Consider the following 22,765-nt stretch of genomic DNA (forward strand, 5'->3'; position numbering starts at 1 on the left):
TTACTTACTACATACTTATTAGTAACAACGAATACACACTACTACTTACTACTTGTCGTACTACTTACTTACTCTCTCGTACTAACTAGTATTCTATATATATATATATATATATATATATATATATATATATATATACATACTCTTTATATATATTTGACTATTTATATATATTTTTTTATATAATGGTTATTGCACGAATTCATGGACTATATTCTTATAATTATTTGCTCTTGTAATCACATCTCTCATCAAATGAAATAAATTGTATAAAATTACAACGAAATTCATGCACCTTATTTAAAAGCATTCAATTCTTTAGTAGCTGCATCATTGATTGACGAGTAATGTCTCATATTTTGAAAAACTGTATTAACGATGATAACTCTAAAAAGAATCGAAATGTTCGTTTGTATGGAAATATATACAATTAAATACTGCATTGAGTGTTGCATAACAGTATTGTTTGATCACGCTCCAACAACTGCGATACATTCTCATTTGCTCGAATTTTATCAAATATATCAAGTTGAACTTTGCAGGAACTTTGAAAAGTTAAACATGATATTTACACAAGCAAGAATTACGTTCATTCCGGCCTAGTGACAGTAGCCATCAATTGTAGAGATTGAAATTGAGATTGCGTTCGCTACGATAAAATTAAAAACTCATATACATTTACTCTACGAAATTCTAAAGAAAGGAAAGTTTGGTGCCACTTGAGAATAGAATCTCTAACATTAATCTAATCTTGACAAATGTTAAACGCTACCAACTCTACGTTAGGATCATTCATCGGAGCTTGTAAACGCAAACACTATCAATACACTACTTCGGAAAGAATAATATTGATAATGCGCCGTTATGATGTAAAACGTTACCGTTAGTGACGTCATGATCGTGTGCGTTATCATGATTTGTTAGCGCTATCTGCAGCTCCGCGAACAGCTTGGTAACGCTAAATAGTGCGAATAGCGTTTTCCCAAACGCATAAAAGTATCAAAGTAAAATACTATAAATTTGACTGTCTAGCAGCGATCTATGCGATAAAAAGATTCCATATTTATCTGGCGGGAGTTCAATTTAAAATTCTTACCGATTGTGATAGTTTTCGTTTAACATTAAGTAAATAGAAAACATTATGTAAATCTGCATTTCAAGATTGGCACTATTTTTACAGTCATATAATTATGCTATCGGATATTGTCCGGAGTCGAAAATGTCCCACGTTGACATACTGAGTCGCTGTCACGCTATATCAATACTAGAAGGGATTTGAACAAATATTATCGATAAAACAGAAGAAAGATACAATTCGACAAATACGTAAACAATTAAAGTTACTTTTCTACGTACCGGAGTGTTTAGAGAACAATATAATATGTATTTGTCATGTGATGATATCGGTCACATCAGAGTAATAAAAAGTCATCGAAAACATAATGTGCGTATATTGGTTTCCGAAAATGTAAAAGAAAGTGAAAAAATATATTGCTAATTGTCTGAAATGTGTAGAGTTTTCATCCGCAAAAGAAAAACAGTTTACATCGGAACGGTTTTTTTTTTACATCCGATACTGAAAACGTTCCTTTCTTTAGCAGTCTTCATATAGATCATTTAGACCCCTTAGAAAAAGTAGAACGGGTTTAAAACACATTTTTTTAATTGTAGACAGATTTACAAAATTTATACGATTGTATCCAAGTCAACGAAGAAATGCTGAAACATTTAAACTACTACTTTCGCGTGTATATCAAGCCTAAATGAATCATTAGCGATAGAAATTATTTTACTTCTACTAAATTCATAACTATGATGAAGGAATTATTCAATATTACGTATTAATAGCAATAGATTTCACGAGCCAACGGATATATTGTACATGGAGAGGATAAACCATATTGTTCCGATCATTGCGAAAACAACTGATGTGAAATGGGATAAATCTCCAATCTCAATAGAATATGCTTTTAATAGTTTAAGTTATTGTTCGGTATCAGAATAATACATATTGCAATAAAATCCGAGAAGTGTTAAAAGAATTATCAGAACAGGAAGGAGATCTACCAACTATGAGACAACAAGCGTCAGCGGCTATCGACGTATTACAAAAGGAAAATTGTGAAAGATATAATAAGAACGTAAAATTCTCAATTCGTATAAGGAAGATGATTATGTGATGGTTCGGAATGTTGATAATACCCCTGGAGTAAATAAGAAGTTTATTCTGAAATATAAGAGGGCCTTACGAGATAAAAAAGATATTAGATTTTGATCGGTACATATTAATAATAATTGATATCGACGACTTTCAGCTTACGCAAATCTCGTACATAGGAACAATAAGAGTAGATCAATTACGCGTGCTGAAGAAAATTTGATTATACTTACAAATCTATTTCTAAATTTTTGTCATGTCTGTAATTTGAATTTTGTTTGAATATTTAATTTTTAAATCGACCCTTGTATATCGTGATCAAGAACGATCAAGCAGTGAAGTTAGCCGAATTATAGATAAAAGAAAAGTTTCAGTATCGGTAAGCGAGCGCAGATTAGATTCCCGCCTGGCGGGTAAAGTTTTTAGTTTCTGAGGGTTGGCGACAGTACTGATGTAGCGAAGGAAAAACAAAGATATAATATATAAAGGATCTTTTAATAAGGATGCTCGATTTTTAAATATAAATAAAACAAGTTGTGTGCGAGATATTCACTTAATTTTTTTTATTTGAAAGAATATTTTATGGCATTAAGTATGGAATATAACGTCGCTCAAATATCCGTCGCGGATTCGCTTGGTAACACGTAGTTCGGGCGGTCCAATTTTTTGTGACTTTCTCGCATAAATCTGACTGAATTTGCTGGATGGCGTTTGTTATGTTGACTTTGAGAGCATTAATTGTTGGCGGTTTATTCGTATAGACCTGCGATTTAAGATAGCCCCAAAGGAAGAAGTCTAAAGGCGTTAAATCGCACGATCTCGGTGGCTAGTCACGTCGTCGCCGCGCGAGATAACCATGCCCTCAAATCGCTCGTGTAGAATGTCTATCGTAGCATGCGGTATGTGGGACGTAGCACTATCCTGTTGTAATCACATGTTATCGGTATCCATATCATTCATTTTAGGATCCACAAGAAGTTGCTTATCATCGATGTGCAGCGTTCGCCGTTGATGGTTATGGTAACGCCCGCTTCGTTTTGGAAGAAATACGGATCGATGATTCCGCCAGACCAAAATCTGCACCGAACAGTGACTTTCTCAGGATGCATTTGGAGCTGGTGTATCTCGCGTGATTGGTATCGTCCCAAATTCGACAATTTTGCTTGTTCACATATCCATTCATCCAAAAATGGGCCTCATCGCTAAAGATGATTTGTTTGGCGAAATTCGAGTTAACTTCCAACTGCTCCAGAACCCAATCAGCAAATACACGGTGTTGTCTATGGTCGTTTACCTTAAATTCCTGGATCAGTTGAATTTTATAGGGGTACAGGTCCAAGTCGACGCAAAATTCGCCAAGTTGAAGTCGCAGAAAGGCCAAGTTCTTGTGAACGACGAGAAATTGACCGCCTCGGGTTTTCCCGTACACTCTCACGCACAGCAGCGATGTTTTGAACAGATCTTGCGTTTCGGCGACGTACTGGTGTTGGCTGATTATTTATCGAACCGATTGACTTGAATTTGGCGACCAAATGTCGAATAATCGACTCGGCAGGATAAAAATCGGTTGTGGCGAGGATAAAAATCACGTAATGCGTGGAATGTTTCTCGAATGGAGCACTGATTTTGATAATAAAATTTTATGATTTGCACACGTTGCTCAACACTATGACCTTCTATGGTGATTTGCTATATACTACTAAACAATTCACAACAAATTTGACAGATGTCGCTTTAACAACATGGCTACTATGATCTAACAAATTTCGAGCGTCCTATTGAAAGACCCTATATTTATTCGTGGATTTTGGTGGAAAATAAAGTCGTTGCAGCCTGTGAGAAGAATTAATTTCTTTAAAGAAGAAAACTCTTTCGTCATTTTTGAGTCCTGAAGTATTGCGTGCGATTTTCTGTATATTTCATATATGTCGGGTGTTTCAGATCATCCGAATCATTCTTTTATTTTTACAAGATAAGGTCCAATTGTAAAAATGTTTAGACAAAAGTTGTAGATTTAAAAAGATCTATTTACTGATCTTATCAGTTTGATCTTAGGTAACCAAGATCAGATCAAGATCACGTTGATTATTTTAAATGGAATACCTAATTTTTGATTACAGAATCTAATAAACGATATTGAGAGCTTTCCAAAACACTAAGTAAAGTTATTTTTTATTAAATACTTTTCGAGTTATAAGGCTTGAAGGTTACACTACTGCCGACATTAGCATTACGTAAGATGTCCAATCGTGTCTTGAATAACATTCATTAAGATCAAGGTTGAAGATTGCTTTTTACTTTCATTTTTACAAAAATAAATTTTCAGTGTAAAAATGAAAATAAGAGAAATAATCTGCAATGACTTTGATCTTGACAAATGTTATTCAAGATATGATTCTGAACAATATTCGAGAGGTTTTAGTCTGTCAGACACTTTGGATAATGCTTAATGCCGGCGGTACTGTAACATGCAAACCTTATAACTCGAAAAGTACTTTATGAAAAATAACTTTATTGTAATGTTTTGAAAAGGTTTTGACAGCTATTAGATTCTGAAATCAAAAGTAGGGTGTGCCAAAAAATTCGATATGATTTTGATCTGATTGCGACGCCACCCAAAGTCAGACTGATCAGATTAGTGAATAGATCATTTAAAGCCCTACAACTTTTATAGGACAAATTTCTTTCTCAAATGTTTAGTTTTCGAGATATTTCACTGGTCTGGGACTTTTTACTCACCCTCACATGTATAACAGGATCGGCCATTTTAATCAATACACGCGAATATCTCGAAAAGGAAAAATTTTTTCAAAAAATATTTCAGATAAAGTTTTATGATTTTATTAAGGAAAAAAACGGTGATCTTGATTGACCTTGATAAGAAGTCCTTAAGGTCAAGTCCATGTTATATAAAATTTTTTTAATGGAACTTTCCATTTTTTTATTGCGAATTTTTGATTCAAGAGCTTTCCAAAACACTATAATAAATAATATATTTTTTCGTTAGGTACATTTTGAGTTATGAGGTTTGAAAGTTTACAATACCGACATGCCGACATTTGCGTTCTTCAAGGTATCCGACTGAAGATTAAAACGTTTTATATTACTCAAAGTCAAGATATGTACAGAGTCCACTTAAATCGACCATCTGAAATATCTCACTTATTTTTGGCGATATTGAAAAATGTGTCAAATGAAAGTGGAAGGATTTCGAGGGGCATATTTTTTGTCATGTTAGTTTTTTTTGGAGATCAAAAACATATCAAGGTTATCTCCACTTTTAAAAATAAAATGTATAATGTTTTTACACAATATGATTTCTTTAATTATTCTGCATATAAAAATATTAAGGTAATAATATCAAAAAAACCAACAGTTTACGAAATATTTTACACTTTATTGTGACACATATTGACATAAAATGTTAAATAATTCGTAAACTATTAACTTTTTGATAATCGTACTTTAATACTTTTATGGACAAAATAATAAGATGAATCAGTTGATGGAAAGAAAACACATAGTTGCTTATTTAAAAAATAATCCATTTTGCATTCATATTTTTTTAAAGCAACGATATATATATTTTCTTTCCACCAACTTCATCTCATTATTCTGTTCGTAAAAGTATTAAAGTACGATTATTAAAAAGTTAATAGTTTACGAATTATTTAACATTTTCTATCAATATCAGAATAAAATATAAAATATCACACACACACACACACACACACACACACACACACACACACACACACACACACACACACACAGAGAGAGAGAGAGAGAGAGAGAGAGAGAGAGAGAGAGAGAGAGCGGCATTTAAAATAGTTAAATCGCTCTATATATATATATATATATACATACATATCGCACTCATGAGCGTAGTGCAACTTCGTCGTGTGTTTACGATTAACATTCTTTAGGCTTTTATAGATAATACGGATGTTACAAGAGATACTCTTACGGAAATGGATTATTAAAATTATTTGATTATTTAGTCGTGGTTTTTTCGCGAACTATTGAGAAGAGCCTACTATCAGATTATTGAGAGAATTATTCAGGTTATTATTGAAAAAATTAATTAATTCAGTGTTACTGCTAAAATAAATATTAGTATTTAGCATCATATTCCAGAATATACACGACAAAATTATAATAAAAAAAAAAGTTTAATTTCACGATGCTCTCTAGCTGTTACCTATCCAAAGCTGTACTTCTAGTGTTACTTGATCTTTGCGATCGTATGGAAATTATTTTTTCGATGATCTCCAAATCCTGAATGTTTATAAATGTATTATTATGTGTAACTGTGACATATCTGATCAATAGATATTATCAAAATATTAAACATTCAATACTGTTAAATATTCAATACTTGTACGTAACTTTATCATTATTATGGATCAACAATTGGAAGCTAATAATCATTTATATAACTTAAAAGTAATGTGCTGCAGTGATTATTGCAAATAATTTAATTTGGCATCAATAATCACTACAATTAAAAACTATTGAGCAATGATTGTTGCAAATAATCTGATTATAAAATCAATAATCACTCAATACGAGAACTATTGGCGAATGATTATTGCAAATATTGGATGCTAATCACTATTAGAGAATGAATAATCATTATTATAAACCAATAGTGATTATTGGCTTTTCAATAGTTCATTTCCGTAAGAGTAGCGCTGCAATATGTTAAATAAGACTGCTGTATGCGTTTGAGACAGAACGCAAGAAATTTAATTAAAAATATCGCTATCATCAATGCTTTCAGTTTGAATTTAAAAAGTCTATTTTATATTGTTGGTGTTCTACCTCTCTTTGTTTTAAGATCCCCTTAAAAGTTTAAATTAAAATAAATTTCAACTAGAAATTAATTTTTTAATTTTTAAATTGAAATTAATATTCTGATAATTTCAATATTTTTGTAAAAAAAAATACCTAAACTTTAAACTGATTAAAGAATGCGCCATTAAAAAAATATAGTTTTGGGACATTCTATATAATAATTCTAATTTATAGAAATTGTATGTGTAGAAATTATGTAAAGAAAAATTATTCTGATTTTAATTTGACTCTCAGAAGAAACCGTTTATCGTATTGTTACGTATGGAAGTATACAGTCAATAAACGAATTAAATAATTTTGACAAGATAAATTAGATTGAGCAAAATGCTGGATTACAATTATTTTGTTAATACTCTTAATTTTTATGCTCTTCTATTTGCAATCCATGTGTAATATATATATATTTTGTATATTAACAGGAGCTTATTGATACGTACGGAGAAACAGCTACTGCAGATTGCGGATATGTGGAAGACCTTGAGCTTAAAGTGGAAACTGAAGGTGACAACATTGGTTGAAATATATGCTGAGAAACATTTTATCGATGTCTTTCTTGATGTGGTGCATTTCATGTGCGGTGCTGGAACGCTTTTGCATAATAGGAAAATCAAAATATGTAGAAAGAATTGAAAAATGGACGACGCACATACATGCCATTTTGCGTATAATTCTTTATTTTGGATGATAATGTCGCATACAGAAGAAAGGAGAAAAAACTTTTATTTACTCCATAATTTTTTTGGAATTTTGTAACATAAATCACTTAAGTCATTATCTCTTCTAATTACTGAAGATTTAATGTATTATTTTATAAAATGTATCTTAGAGAAATATATCTTAGAAGTTTTTTTGTGTTTATAAATTATCCATATTTTTCACTATTTTTTGTAAAATGCAAAATTCCAAATTGCCTTTTTTATATAATCTGATTCCAATTTAATTTATACATTATTAAAGAAGTAAAAAATTAACATGTCTGAAAAAAATCGCTTGCTGATGTATCAAATAATATATCCGCATTATTGTAATATAATCATTAATGTTGTTATTAATTATAACAAATAATTTAATTATTATTAGATATATTTCTTAAATAATGTCGATTTTTTTTAGTAATAAATATCAAGTAATTAAGATGCTCTATATTATTCATAACTTATGTTTTGTTAAATTTTTAAAAAATATTTACATCATAATAAAACGACTAATTTTTGTCGTGTTTATCGAAAGATAGATTAATAATTAATACCAAAGATTTTATGTAAACGAATTTACGTAATTTTCGTTAATTCTTTCAAATGCAGCTTTATGTCATTAATTTGCGTTGCGAACCTAGTCCATTTATATGCAGTATAAATAAATATGTGTGTTACAAGATGTATCTCATTAAATCATATAGCGCTATTTCTGAAATATTGAATCGATAAGAAATTGAGTCTGCTCCGTTACATCGCTATATCTTCGCCACTAGCATATATGTACAATATTTACGTGTCATTTATAATGCGATAAATATTTTTATATTAAAAAATATTTTCCTTCCGAAACATTTCTTTCCGAGAAAATTTTGCTAAGAGATAGAACTTTCAGATAATAGGTTACATAAAAAACGAATTAGTTTTTTGTTTACAAATTGAAATAAAATTTTTCTTTGTAAATTCAAAACTCATATGTCTTCTTCACAGACTTCTATATATACTACTAGAAGTACTAGACTGCTAACTCGTTTGAAAAAGTGACTCCCAATTTTAATATTGCATTATATGCATGCGTCGAGAATTGTTCCGCATGATCGCGTGATATACATCAGCATACATATTTTGACAGGTTAACCTAATTTATTAACAGTATTAAAACTATTTATATTTTATTGTATTGATCAAGAGGACCAAAAAAGTGGACTGTTGCGAAATAAATTTTGTACTTTCGCGCTTTTTCTTCTCATAGCGTTACCAAACCTTGATCTACATTACTCTACTTTTATTGTATTACTAACACCTTTATATATTGTAACATTCTAACCCTTCAGTTAGCAATACTGATACGCATGCTGCTCTCTTATTTTTTTGCTACTACATTATCTCAAATAGCAAAAATTGATCCTAGATACATTCTACAGAGGGATTTTCAAACAGAGTACGTACTTGAAAAAACTTAGGAGGGATATTTAGGATATGTTTGTATGAAGATGTTTTTATATTCTTATTTTACATCTATAGAACATCGTTTAGATATCATAGGATGTTTCTGGATGACCAAATTTCATTCTATCTTTATCCAGTGAACGTCCTAAATGTCTTAGGATGTTAAAATCTTGTAGAAAAATACTGAGAAGAAAAACACTACTGCGTAGTACTTTTTTACAAGGATATACTCGCGTATCTCAGTACAAAATGCAGAAAATAAATATGCGTCACAAAAACTAACTAACTATGAATAAGCCTATTTAAAAAAGCACTTTCCAGAGGACAGTGCTTTTTTTAAATAGACTTATTCATAGTTAGTTAGTTTTTGTGCTCCATGGCAGTCTAGCACACTCTGCCCTGGCGGAAAAATTTCTATGCCAAAGTACATCAAAAAGTATGCCTTTCTACTTCTCTGACTGTGACGTAGAATTGCATTGTTAAATATAGAAATAACTACACCAAGCAACGCGAAAGATGTAAAATGGTACTTAGACGTAGTTACAGATGTAGGTACAGAAAGTACGCCAAAGTACGCGCAACTAATGATTATTACATCCTGAACGCGTTTCTATGCAGAACTCCTCTAAACTGGTTTGCATTTTTCGTAAGTATTCGAAGAAAGTATACCATTCTACCATACGTCTTTCTACGCAGAATCACGTTCTACAATCGAATAGTTTGGCACAGAAATAACGCCTATTTATGTCAAGCTACGTAGTTGCACGAAAAAATCCTTTTCTGAAGTACGTATTTTTATATCAAATTATGCCAAAGTACAATACTTCTAATTTTTCCATTTGTAACATAGTAAGCCATTTTACGCCATTTTACGCAGAATTACTTATACTCATTCGTAAGCATTATGCTTAAAAATTCTAATTCCTCATGTCTAATTCCTCAGTCATCATGACAGCAACGTGATTATATTTTGAATTTGTGCCAAATGAATTCAAGATATCATGTTATTTTAAATAGTGCAAAATGTATGCCCGAAATTATGCTTAGCGTATAGTTTCGCGTAGGAAGATGTAGATCTTTGGAGTAGAAGTCTACGCCAAATTACTTCCATGGTTCATTCGCGTACTTAAGCGTAGTTTTTAACGTAGTTAAGCATACTTTCGGGCATAATTAGACGTATGTTCTAGCATAATTTGCATAATTTGGCATTTTGTTTAAGACATTGTTTGGCGTACAAAGGCATGAATCAGCTTACTTTGACATAGGAGTAAAATTCTACGTCAAATTATTTCCGTGTTTCAAACCGCGTATTTAGAAATAGTTTTTGGTGTATTTAGGAATAGTTTGGCGTACTTTGAATAGAGCATAGAAATTTTTTCGCCAGAGTGATCAAACAAAGAAGATATGTGAACTCCATTTGCATACGCCTCTTTATAAAGATCTGTGTTATTTTTTTTCTTACGGAAAACAAGTCCATCTCGTGGCGATATAGCGTACTATGCCATTTGGCGGCGTCCATAATATACGCCTATAGCGTACGTACATTCTATCAAGAGATGGACTCGTTTTTCATAAGGAGAAAATAATGCAGATCTCTATAAAGAGGCGTATGCAAATGGAGTTCGTCATTATTTATTCTTACTTACGATTAGTATTCATGCAATTATATCTTTGATTGAATAATGAGATTTTTCTGCCGAACATGTATTTAAATCGACAAACTGTGACTGCGAAAGAGAATTCTTTAAGCTCATGAGAGAGAATGTAATCGATGTTTGTGGCACGCTGCGTTTAGTTTACGTAGTAGTAACTTTACTTTAACAGCATCAAGATTTTGAGCATCGATGTTGAAGAGTCCTTCGTAACGAAAGAACCAAGCATCGAAGATTAGGCTATTCTGTAGATCATAGTTAAATTCCATGATATCATTTACGAGCGATTCTGTTTCCATGTGAGATATTAACGCAAAAAATTGAAAGCTTTTTAGCGAATGCTTGCTATTGCAATAGAAAGAATTCTTGCTATGCTTTCGCTTGAGCTACTATTGTTGCAAATAGATGCGAAGAATTTTTATGAGATCCGCCATTTCTTCGATAATGGCAGTATATAATGAGCATGAAAACGTAGATATGAATTATCCTTGTCGTCACTGTTGTGTCTTTTGGTAAATGATTACAAAAGAATTGCACACAAACATAATTTATTATTACAGAGATACAATGCCGCGTATTATGTACTGAAGTTATGTCTGTTTGTGGGTGTATGTGTCAGAGAGTGTTTCCTTGTACATAGAGGAAACCGAGGCACCTTGATCAAACATGGGTCATTGATTGTTTAACATAATTTAGAATGCTTAAATTAATGCTACTAGTACAATACGATTGTCACTTCGTTATCCATATTTTTTATAGGTGGCAGTGATTAAATTTTGTATCGATCATTAATGTTTTCGTGGTGCAAAAGTAACTTTTTAATTGCATAAAAATGTTTTAATATTATTTTTGTAGTAGAAGATACATGAAGATGAAGTGCAAGTTTTACGCATCTTTTCTTAACTTATTACATTACAAATCATAATTTAACATTTATTTAGTTTAGTTTTTATAGTTTTCTATTAAATGTATGATTAAATATAAAATTGAGGTACATGGGTTATACATTAAGTATTCATGATGAAACGAGACAATACAGAAAATATACTAAAAGAGCAGTTTATATTTCTAAGCAATTAATTTTATTTTATCGTAATAAATTTTTTAGCTTGTATAAATGATTATTTTTCATTTGTTTTCTTATAACTTTCTATTTTATTATTTAATAATTATTAGGTATAATAACAATATCAATTTAAGGCTAATAAGAGTCGACACAGGACGAGGTGTGTAATTTTAATGTGGAATGATGATTTAACTCCAATAACTCATGATATCTTCTTTATTCAACATGAACGTTTCGACTTTCTTTTGAGTCTTCCTCAGCATACAACGCTTTTTTCATTAAATATCACAATAAAACTCAGTAGTCCATCAAGGCAAGCCATTCTCTAAGTTTCCAAATCTGAAGTGGACGCTAATTCGAAATTCACTTATGAAAACAGTTTCAAAAGTAATAAAACAGTTAAGTAATAAAAAAGTAATAAAGAGTTTCAAATAATTAATGAATAACTTACTTTAACGGACTCACAAGCTTAGAAGCTTTGGATTTCTTGAATATAATAAATATCAGATAAATTATTAACACCGAATACAATTATAATCTTCATGTTGCGGAGTGCCGAACGTATGATCTAACGTTAAATTTAAAAATATGAAGATTGAGCCATGAATAATAAAAAACGCCTAAATAAAACGATAACAAGAACAGAAAGTCAAAATCGGATTCGCTCAGCAACAAGCATAAATAAACAACTTACAAGAAATTTAAAATTCTTAGTCATATACATGTTTAAATCTATGATTGGTAGCAGTCATGTTGGCATTCTATTTTTTGAAGATGTCTAACATCGAAGCATAAGTATGATGCAATCCCTCAGTATCAGAACGCAAATTAAGTCCATTTTTTTGTATATGAATATGTATGCTTTTTCAGAGATCAAACATTTATTTAGAGAAGCTTCTGTGTCCATATCTTAATTTTTTTTCAATCAAATTCGTGATTGAAATTTAATCTGTAGTGCGTGATTATCGATTGGTTTTGTGTATTCTAGTGAGTTTCTATGTTCCGCTATCCTCGTACTAACTTTCTTGCCTGTCTTTCCTACGTAGGACGCATCATAATCTCTACAGGAAATCTTGTATACGACATTTTTATTTGCATATTTTGAAAGTTAATCTTTATGTTGCATGATGAATTTGTTGAGTTTATTATTACTATAATACGTTAATTTCGAATTTTCCTTTCTGCTAATCATTTTAAATTTATTCTCTATTATTGGAGAATATGGTATTAAAAATCATGGTCCTCGATTTCTGTCCTCATCAATATTATTGTTAATAAAGAATATAATATAAAATAGGATTCCTAATAATTGTTAAAATATAATACAGATTTAAGGGGACAGATTTGGAGTCAGCGCAGTAAGAGGAGCGCAATTTACACTTAGATAATCATTAATAGTATAATGTGTATTAAAAAATATTAGTTTAAAACTGTAGTGAAAGTGTAAATTGCGCTCCTCTTACTGCGCTGACTCCAAAGTAATCCCCTTAAATCTGTATTATTGTTAATATTCTCCTGTTCAACCGAAACACGTTTGAGAAATGAAACAAATATTTAAATCGATAATTAATGGTATTAAAAATAAAATCCGCTAGATAATTATTTTTTAAAAGAGTATGAATTATAAGCCTTACACCTCAGCCGGGAGTCGAACTCAGATCTCTTGCATTCCGTATAAGATATTTTTGATATAATATTTGATATAATATTTTTGATATAATATTTCAATCTATATATTTATCAATCTTTCAAGGTTTCATGTAAGAATCGCGGACATTTTGTTATTCTAGAATTATCTCAGAAATGCTGTAGACATATTTTGCAATTTTTATAAAATGTTTCACTTTTCAGTTAAATTAAAAAATTTCTGAAATATGTTTGAAAACTTTCAGTGCTATATGGGAAGCGAACATATGTCCCGGCTGAGCGTATTTTCGAGATTATACGGGCCATATATCATTTCTCTTCTATCGTTCAACAGAGAAAGGAGCTTTGCAATTGTAAAATTCTTCAATACGATTGATTCTTGTTTTTGGATCTAAATGTATAAACTAATTATATTGAAGAATTTCACAACAGTTACAAAGCCGCTTTCTCTCCTTACTCATCTTACTTCTTTTCAACTTCTATCCCCATCCTATCCCACTTCATACTTATCCCAGAAGTGATAGGAGAAATGAATATGGAGGTGGAATAGGGATGAGAGTGGAGGTTGAGAGAGTGAGCCCGTTATTGCAGTTAAATCTATCTACTGATTACTTTATATTATACTGACTTTATTTTGTCAACATGAGAATTAATTCCCAGAGGAAAGTTGTGCTTATGGAGATATTTTTGGAATGTTGTAAGCTATATCAAAATTTGATAATTTTACCGAGACTCAATTTTCATAAGCGAGGTTTTTTATGTAATTCTAAAATCTGGACATAAAATCTAAATACAAAAATTTTAGTAGCTGGTATTAATAAAAATAGCTTTTACGATTCCTAACATATATAGAAATATATTACCCAAGGTAAAGACAATTTAGATTACATGTCTCACGAAGAAGTAGTTTACAAGATTATTTGCCATGACGCGACATACATTGGACAGACTAAACGACATTTAAAAACTAGAATTACTAAGCATGAAAATGATGACGTTAATAAAGAATTGGCTTCCCTTCTGTAATCTCGAATCACCGTTTGAGTTATGATCACAATTTTAAATGGGATGAAGTTAAAATTTTAGATAGTAAACCATCATATAATAAAAGATTGATTTCAAAGATGTGCATACAAAAAAACAATTGCACGCCTTAAATAAACAGAACGATACCGAATCTCTTTCCGATTCCTATCTCCCGATTTTATAGCTATTATTCCCCCTAATTAATTTTCCTTTTTCTTTCCTTCAATCACATCATGTTCTTTTCCCTTCTTTTTCACTTTCTTAATATATATTGGTATTTGTCCTGTTATTGCTGTCTAAATTTTTTAAACAATAGCATACATAATGCTCTCCTTCTTGTGGAGGAACTTTTTCAAAATGTGATGCGAATTGAACTTTATTGCAATTGGAATACTTCGAATATTTAGTTCTCATGTATGATTTAAGATACGAAAAAAAATTTAAAGTGTTAAAATATTTAAAGTGTTAGACTAAGGCATTAAAATAAAGGCATTAAAATATTTTCAGTATTGGAATAACTAACATTCTATTGATCCGAGTCGATACGAAAAACGGACGTGGCGGAATCCCTGGCGGAAAAATTTCTATGCTAAAGTATGCCAAAAAGTACGCCTTTCTACTTCTATGACTATGGCGTAGAATTGCGTCGTTAAACATAGAAATAACTATACCAAGCAACGCGAAAGATGTAAAATGGCGTACTTGGACTTAATTAGGCATAGAAAGTACGTCAAAGTACGCGCAACTAATAATTATTATTTCCTGAACTACGCGTTTCTGTGCTAAACTTTTTTTATTCTTTCGTAATATTTCAAAAAAGTATAACATTCTGCGCTTTTTTACGTAATTACACTCTATAATCTGATAGTTGGGCACAGAAATAACAATGTCAAGTTACACGTTTTTACATGAAAAATGTAGAATAGCATACTTGAACCTAGTTAAGCATAGAAAGTATGTCAACGCACAACTAATGATCATTACTTTCTGACCTACGGATTTCTATGTTGAACTACGCCGAACTGATTTTTATTCTTTCGTAATATTTGGAGAAAATATGCGTAGTATATTGAGAAAGTATTCTACGTTCTTTACGCGGAATTATTTTCTACAATGTGATAGTTGGGCACAGAAATAACAACGGCAAATTATGCATTTTTATTTGAAAAATGTAAAATGGCATATTAGACATAGTTAGACATACAAAGTACGCCAAACTACGCAATATTGATGATCATTATGTCCTGAATTACTCATTTCTATATCTCTCGAACTCTTGTAAACTGGTTTTCATTTTTTCGTAAGATTTTTTCGTAATTTAGAGAAAGTATGCCATTTTATGTCTTTTTACGCAGAAATACATTTTACAATCGAATAGTTGAGCACAGAAATAATTATGCCTGTTTATGCCAAGCTACATGGTTGCACGAAAAAATCATTTTCTGAGGTACGTATTTCTATGCCAAAGTATAATATTTACTTTTTAATTTTTCCATTTGTAACGAAGTAAGTCATTCTACACCATTTTACGCGGAATTACTTTTATTCATCCGTGAGTATTATGCATCTCCGCCGACATAGGAAGATGTATGAACTCGTAAATAAGAATCATTTGGGAAAGTATATAAAAAGCGTTTCGCATGTAAAATGAGCCCTCAAAGTTGGGTTTTAATATTAAAGTACCTATGATAGAATTCTAATTCCATCATGACAGCAATGTGATTGTATCTTGAATTTGCCAAATGAATTCAAGATACCATGTTACTTTAAACAGTGCAAAATGTACCCGAAACTATACTTAGCGTATAATTTTGCGTAGGAAGGCGTAGATTTTTGGTATAGAAGTAGAAGTCTACGCCAAATTATTTTCATGGTTTATTCGTGTACTTAAGCGTACCATTAAGCGTACTTTCGGGCCTAATTAGACGTATGTTCTAGCGTAATTTGCATAATTTGGCATTTTGTTTAAGGCGTTGTTGGCGTACAAGGGCATGAATCAGCATACTTTGGCATAGGAGTAGAATTCTACACCAAATTACTTTCGTGTTCCAAACCGCGTATTTAGGAATAGTTTTGGCGTACTTTGGCATAGAAATTTTCTGCCAGGGACAGTTACAATGAATGAAGAGATAGTTAAAATGATTGAAAAAATATTGTAATTGTTGGATACTGTGAAGATTGTAAAACTGGTAGAATTGTTAAATTGCGAACGAATTTTATATACAACACTGAAGATAACCAATAGGTCGAAACGTTTGTATTCTATATTTATTAGATTTCGATGAATTTTTATTGTTAACGACTATCATCCTATGCGATTTGTAGCCTTTTGCGAATAAATTTAAAAAAAAAATTAGAATCCAGTAAATGTTTAGATTTGTTTTAGATGTATAGATTTTATGATTAAGCATACAAGGATGAAATATTTGAAAGGAAATTCAATCTTAATTTAATAAAAAATACATATAAATATATTTTATTAAAGATTATGTTATTAAATTAAATACTTATCCATAAAATATACATGATCAAAAAAATCAATATACTTGGTATTTTCGCAGTCGAATTATTCAAGAAAGGATAGAAAAAATCATAAGGCAATGTAAGATCTAAATTAGGTCCACCAGCAAAATGATATTTGGACGGCTTTGAAACATCATGAAAATTAACATAGGAAATAATATTGACATCTAGAACATCTGTACAATTTTGAAATGCGCATTTTGGCCAGCTAATGTCTTCTTCTTTACTGAATACGATCCCAACACCCAATATTTTATAATTTGTTTTATGTTTCGACAATATAGAATAAATGACATTCAAATGCATAGATGTAACTAATCCTGAACATAAGATTCGTTTACCGACTGTATACGCTGTTATGATATTTCGTGGTATCCTATCGAACATGATCTGCAACCAATCAACATCATTTTTGCTGGAAAAGTTACCTAGTTTTGAGATATAAGTGCTGTAATGTTGATTTAAGAAATCGTTTATCAATAAATGCATAGTCAGATTTTGTAGTTCCGCGCAAGATAACGCAGTAAAATTCTTGATAAACAATTTAATCGAACATGCCAATTTCATATCTTCACCGAATAAGACAACATGTCTATTAATTTGGTCACATTCTCCATTTCTTCTGGCCAAAGGCAATGTAAAAAATCCATCGGTTCTATTGAAAAAAATATTATCGCTTGTATTAGCATGAGAAATGCCAATAATAATCGGCTTACCCATCTCATAACTAGGATTTCCATTACGAGCGAAAATTTTTGTGTTATTTGAGTCTAACCATTTATATTCGACTTCGAAATATTGATAAAAGGTATGAGAAGCATTTCCTATATTAAAATATGCATCAATGCTATTGATACCAGCAGAACCATTGTGACTAATTACATATTTTAAACCTTTTACGATGTTGATACAAGTAGAATTCATACAAAATCCTGATATGCTGGTTCCATTGCACGCAGAAAATGACTTCAAACAGTAATGAATTCTTACTGGTAAACAAATATTGCTTTGGCATATCTAAAAAATAATTTTTATAATGAAAATAAATAATAAATGTGAATAAGAGTGGAAGAATTATTCATATGAAGAGAGAAATAAGAAAAAGAAATGAGAAAGTATGACAAAAATTCAATGTAAAAAGTTGAATTATAGTATTTTTCTTTGAGTCTCTATATAAATTTATTATTTTTATATAACCTTATATCATTTTAATAAAAATAATAATAATACTATTCTCATAATAATAATAAGTAAAAATTTTTATATAACGTATTATTTTAATATTTTCCTTATTTTTAAAAGAATAAATTTTGCAAAATAATATTGGGTGTGGAAAAAGTTCGTGGCATTTTTTAAATAAAATTCAAATATTTTTCTTAAAGTATTGAAATCAATTTGTTCAAACTAAATATACTCCATTATGTTCGATAATATTTTGCCATTTTTGGAGCAGAGCCATAACACATGCTTGTCGCGCTCAACTTTTTCCATGATTTCATCAGACTTTTCGGTTTGATCGACCGGAGCGAGATTTATCTTTGACATCGAAATTTCCAGTATGAAAATGAGTGAATCATTTCTGCCGCTGATTTTGATAGAGTCTTCATCGTAAACAGCACAAATTTTTTAATAAGCCTGGGCAACGTTCTTGCCTTTATCATAATGATACTACAAAATATAGCGAATTTTTTTCTTATTTGTCTCCATTTTCAAAATAAAATAACTTTTAATTCACTTCATCGATTTCAATCTTTTTCGGTTTAAAATAAAGATTGAAATGTCATCTTTCAAATACACGTCTAGTGTTGTCAATTAGTAGTTACCGAGTGCTGAGCATTCAATCTAGTGGGAAAAACGCCATAAACTTTTTCTCTCATCCAATACTATATATCATTTTGTCATTGTTATATTTGCTCGTTTTTTATTTGTAATTTATATAAAAACATTTTATATTTGTTTATAAATTGTTAATATATGTATATATTGAAAAAAAATTGTTTATTTTTTTCACATAAATTCTATAATTATAAAATATACCTGGTTTGTAGTAAGTGTATCGTTGAATGACGGCAAAGATTTAATAACTGTAAAATTACTAAATGTCACAGTGAACAAATATGGATTAATATTTGTTAATTTATTTTGTATGCAAGCACCTTTCCAATTTTGCAAGTACCTTAAAGTTTTTTTAAACGTACATATTCCAGTAAATCCAGACTGTAGAAACTCTGAAATGATACATTATTAAAAATTTTTAACAAAAATTTTTAATGAAAATAATTTCGATTAATGATAAATATAATAGAAGGAGACATTTCTTTAATGATTTTGATATTTTGACAAAGTTATTATTTTGAATGACTACTAAGAAACTTTATTTTAATCATAGTGAAAGAAATAGGACTGCATTCAGGAATTACGCCTAGATAATTCTAAGCTATAGCTTACGTTATTATATACGTTACGTATTATAGCAAAAATGCATCCTAGAGTTATCTAGACGTAATTCCTGAGTAAGTCATTGCGCATAATGATCGGTCCACTTTGTTTTAAGAGGCCTTAAATTATAAATCGGAAAAGATTAAAGCCTTGTCTTCAATGAACAATAGCAGCAAAAGCTGTGGACTAGAGAGCCTCACAGGGAGAGAGTAGCAAATTGCATCATATGACCCGTCTCCTCTGATTGGACATGGGCATCAAAGTTCCATAGGAAGAGAATGGAGAAAACTGATTACGTGACTCCTGATTGAACATTCACGTGATGCAATTTGTCACTCTCTCCCTGAAGAGTGAGGCTCTCTATTGTAGACACATTGGAAGTAAGTTGGTTTTCCGGTCCAGTTAGAAATAGTTGATCGATTAACGTCAAATCGATATTAATTCAACATCGATCAATGTTATTTTGTAGCTGCGGATGTAACAGGGCGTAGAGTAAGTCCGTAAGCAAAATAGATTTCAATCATTTCGCTTTTGCGGACTTACTTTACGTCCTGTTACATCCCCAGCTACAAATTAACATTGATCGACGATGAATCATCATCGATTTGACGTTCATCGATCAACCATTTCTAGCTAGACCGGAAAACTAGCTTACTCTTGATAGCTTTTACTGCTACTGTTCATTGTAGATAACGCTTAATGCATGACGATAATGGTAGAAGCAATAGTGAATGAGACTATAATACATGATCTACAATGGGCAGTAACAGTAATTGATTAAGGAGTAAGCGTAGAAATCGATCAATCATAGTTGATTATTTTTCTCACATGCAACTATGATTGAGCTGATGATTGAACTACGATTTCTACGCCTACTCCTTAATCCACTACTGCCTATTATAGACCATGCATAAAAGTAACAAATTAATCAATCATAGAAAGAATAATCGATTGTGATTGGTCAATTTCTTATTCTTACAGCCTTATCCATTATTGATACTGCCATTGTAAATCACACATATAATTCCTTATCCACAACCTTGTTTTAAGAGACCATAAGTAGTATGCTGTAAAAAATTGACCAATTATAGTCGATTATTTTTCTATTCAACTGAATTAGTTAAGGCCTCAATTTCTTACAGCCTCTTAAAGCAAGATTGTGTAAGGTATAAGTAATAATAATTTCTGTCTTTAAACTGTTTTTGTCTTTTAACCGTTAGATTTAAACGAATTGAACAAAACCCATTTCTTAGCCTGGATCTTCATACGAGCAACAGCACTCTGACACTAATTAATGAAAAACGAGTGATGGAGGTAAATTTTACCTTTACAACCGGCTTTTCCAATCTGCGGTATCAGAGCGCTGTTGTCCGTATGAGGATCCGAGTTTACGACCTAATAATATAAGTTTTGTAGCCGATATATTACTTACAGCATACAGCTTATGGCCTTTTAAAGCAAGGTTTTGGACTTAGGAAATATTTATATTGGCCGTAATCATATGCCGTATGCCATATTGGCCGTAATCTTTTAAAAAAATTGACTAATCAAGTATTTCCCTCTCATTCAATGGTAAGAAGGGAATACTCGAAAATGATCGGTCAATTTTTACAGATTACGGCATATGGTTACGATCAATATAAAGACCTCCCTTAGACCAATGGCGATAAAGGATTGGGAATATGAAATGTCAATCAATCACATTGGATTCATTTTTTTACGCGCAAATTTAAAACGTACACTATATATAATAATAAACAACATACACCAATTTTTTACCAATGAGAATAAATCAAATTAAATAAGAGCCCAAGTAGAACAAATCATTAGGATATCAAAATAATGTCAAAATAACTTCAGAATGATCATTAAAATGTCATTTTTCAACGGATTCATTTAATATCATTTTGATGTTATCGTGACTTGTTCTGCTTGAGAGAATTCCTACATTTGGTCAAAGCGGTTACAATTATTGTATTAAGAAATAAGATAAAAAAATATAAAGAATATTTTAAAATATTTTTAAAAAATACATTAAAAATATATTTTTTGTTTTTAAAAAAGTATAAAAAATATTAAAAGTACTTCTTACTTCCTTTTTTTTTACAGATGTAGTGCAGTATTCATCATTTATTTATAATCTTTAATTTGGATATTAAGGATGTAATATAAGAATATTATTAGGTACAACTTTGCTTCCGCCGTTTTTTTTCCGAAATTCGAGGCTTTATTGTAAAAAACTGGTTATACATTTATGATTCAAAATATTGTCCATCGCTGGCCACTACTTTCTCCCATCTTTCGGGTAGCGTACGAATCCCGCGTCGAAAAAACTAGTCATCTTTTGAGGCTATCCACGAATCGAATCCAATTTTTTACTTCTTCATAAGACCGGAAGTGCTGGTCAGCCAGGCCGTGTGCCATTGATCGAAACAAGTGATAGTCAGAGGGAGCAACGTCTGGAGAATACAGCGGGTGGAGTAAGACTTCCCATTTCAACGTTTCCAAGTATGTCTTGACCACTTTCGCAACATGGGGTCGAGCATTGTCATGCTGCAAAATCACTTTATCGTGTCTCTCGTTGTATTGCGGCCGTTTGTCTTTCAATGCTCGGCTCAAACGCATCAATTGCGTTCGATACTGATCACCTGTGATTGTTTCAGTCGGTTTTAACAGTTCATAATACACTACGCCAAGCTGATCCCACCAAATACAGAGCATGACCTTGGAGCCGTGAATATTCGGTTTGGTCGTCGACGTGGAAGCATGGCCGGGAACTCCCCATGATTTTCTGCGCTTGGGATTATCGTAATGAACCCATTTTTCGTCCCCAGTCACAATGCGATGCAGAAATCCCTTCCGTCTTTGCCTTTCAAGCAGCTGTTCACAAGCAAACAAACGCCGTTCAACATCTCTCGGCTTCAATTCGTACGGCATCCAATTTCCTTGCTTCTGAATCATTCCCATGGCTTTGAGGCGTTTTGAAATGGCTTGTTGAGTCACTCCCAATGATCATGCCAATTCTTCTTGATTTTGACACGAGTCTTGCTCAAGTAATGCTTCCAATTCTGCATCTTCGAAAACCTTCTCTCTTCCACCGCTATGCCGGTCTTCAAAATCACCGTTCTTGAAGCGTTGAAACCACTCACGACACGTTCTTTCACTAATAGCGGCTTCACCATAAGTATTTGAGAGCATTCGATGAGCCTCAGCCGCAGATTTCTTCATATTGAAGCAAAAAATTAAAACCTCC

The 22,765-nt window shown here is 31.4% G+C and overlaps 1 protein-coding gene across 1 annotated transcript in view; it reads left to right on the forward strand.

The window, feature by feature from the left end:
- The window catches only part of LOC105622945 (rho guanine nucleotide exchange factor 11), a 343,184-nt gene extending 335,651 nt beyond the window's left edge, over window positions 1–7,533 (forward strand). Inside the window, exon 24 of the mRNA XM_012204353.1 lies at window positions 7,435–7,533. Within this exon, the coding sequence (XP_012059743.1) occupies window positions 7,435–7,533 (99 nt within the window). The remainder of the gene's footprint in view (window positions 1–7,434) is intronic.
- Window positions 7,534–22,765: the final 15,232 nt, after the last annotated feature.

Source organism: Atta cephalotes, assembly GCF_000143395.1.
Source record: "Atta cephalotes unplaced genomic scaffold scaffold00050, whole genome shotgun sequence".
Lineage (NCBI taxonomy): Eukaryota > Metazoa > Arthropoda > Insecta > Hymenoptera > Formicidae > Atta > Atta cephalotes.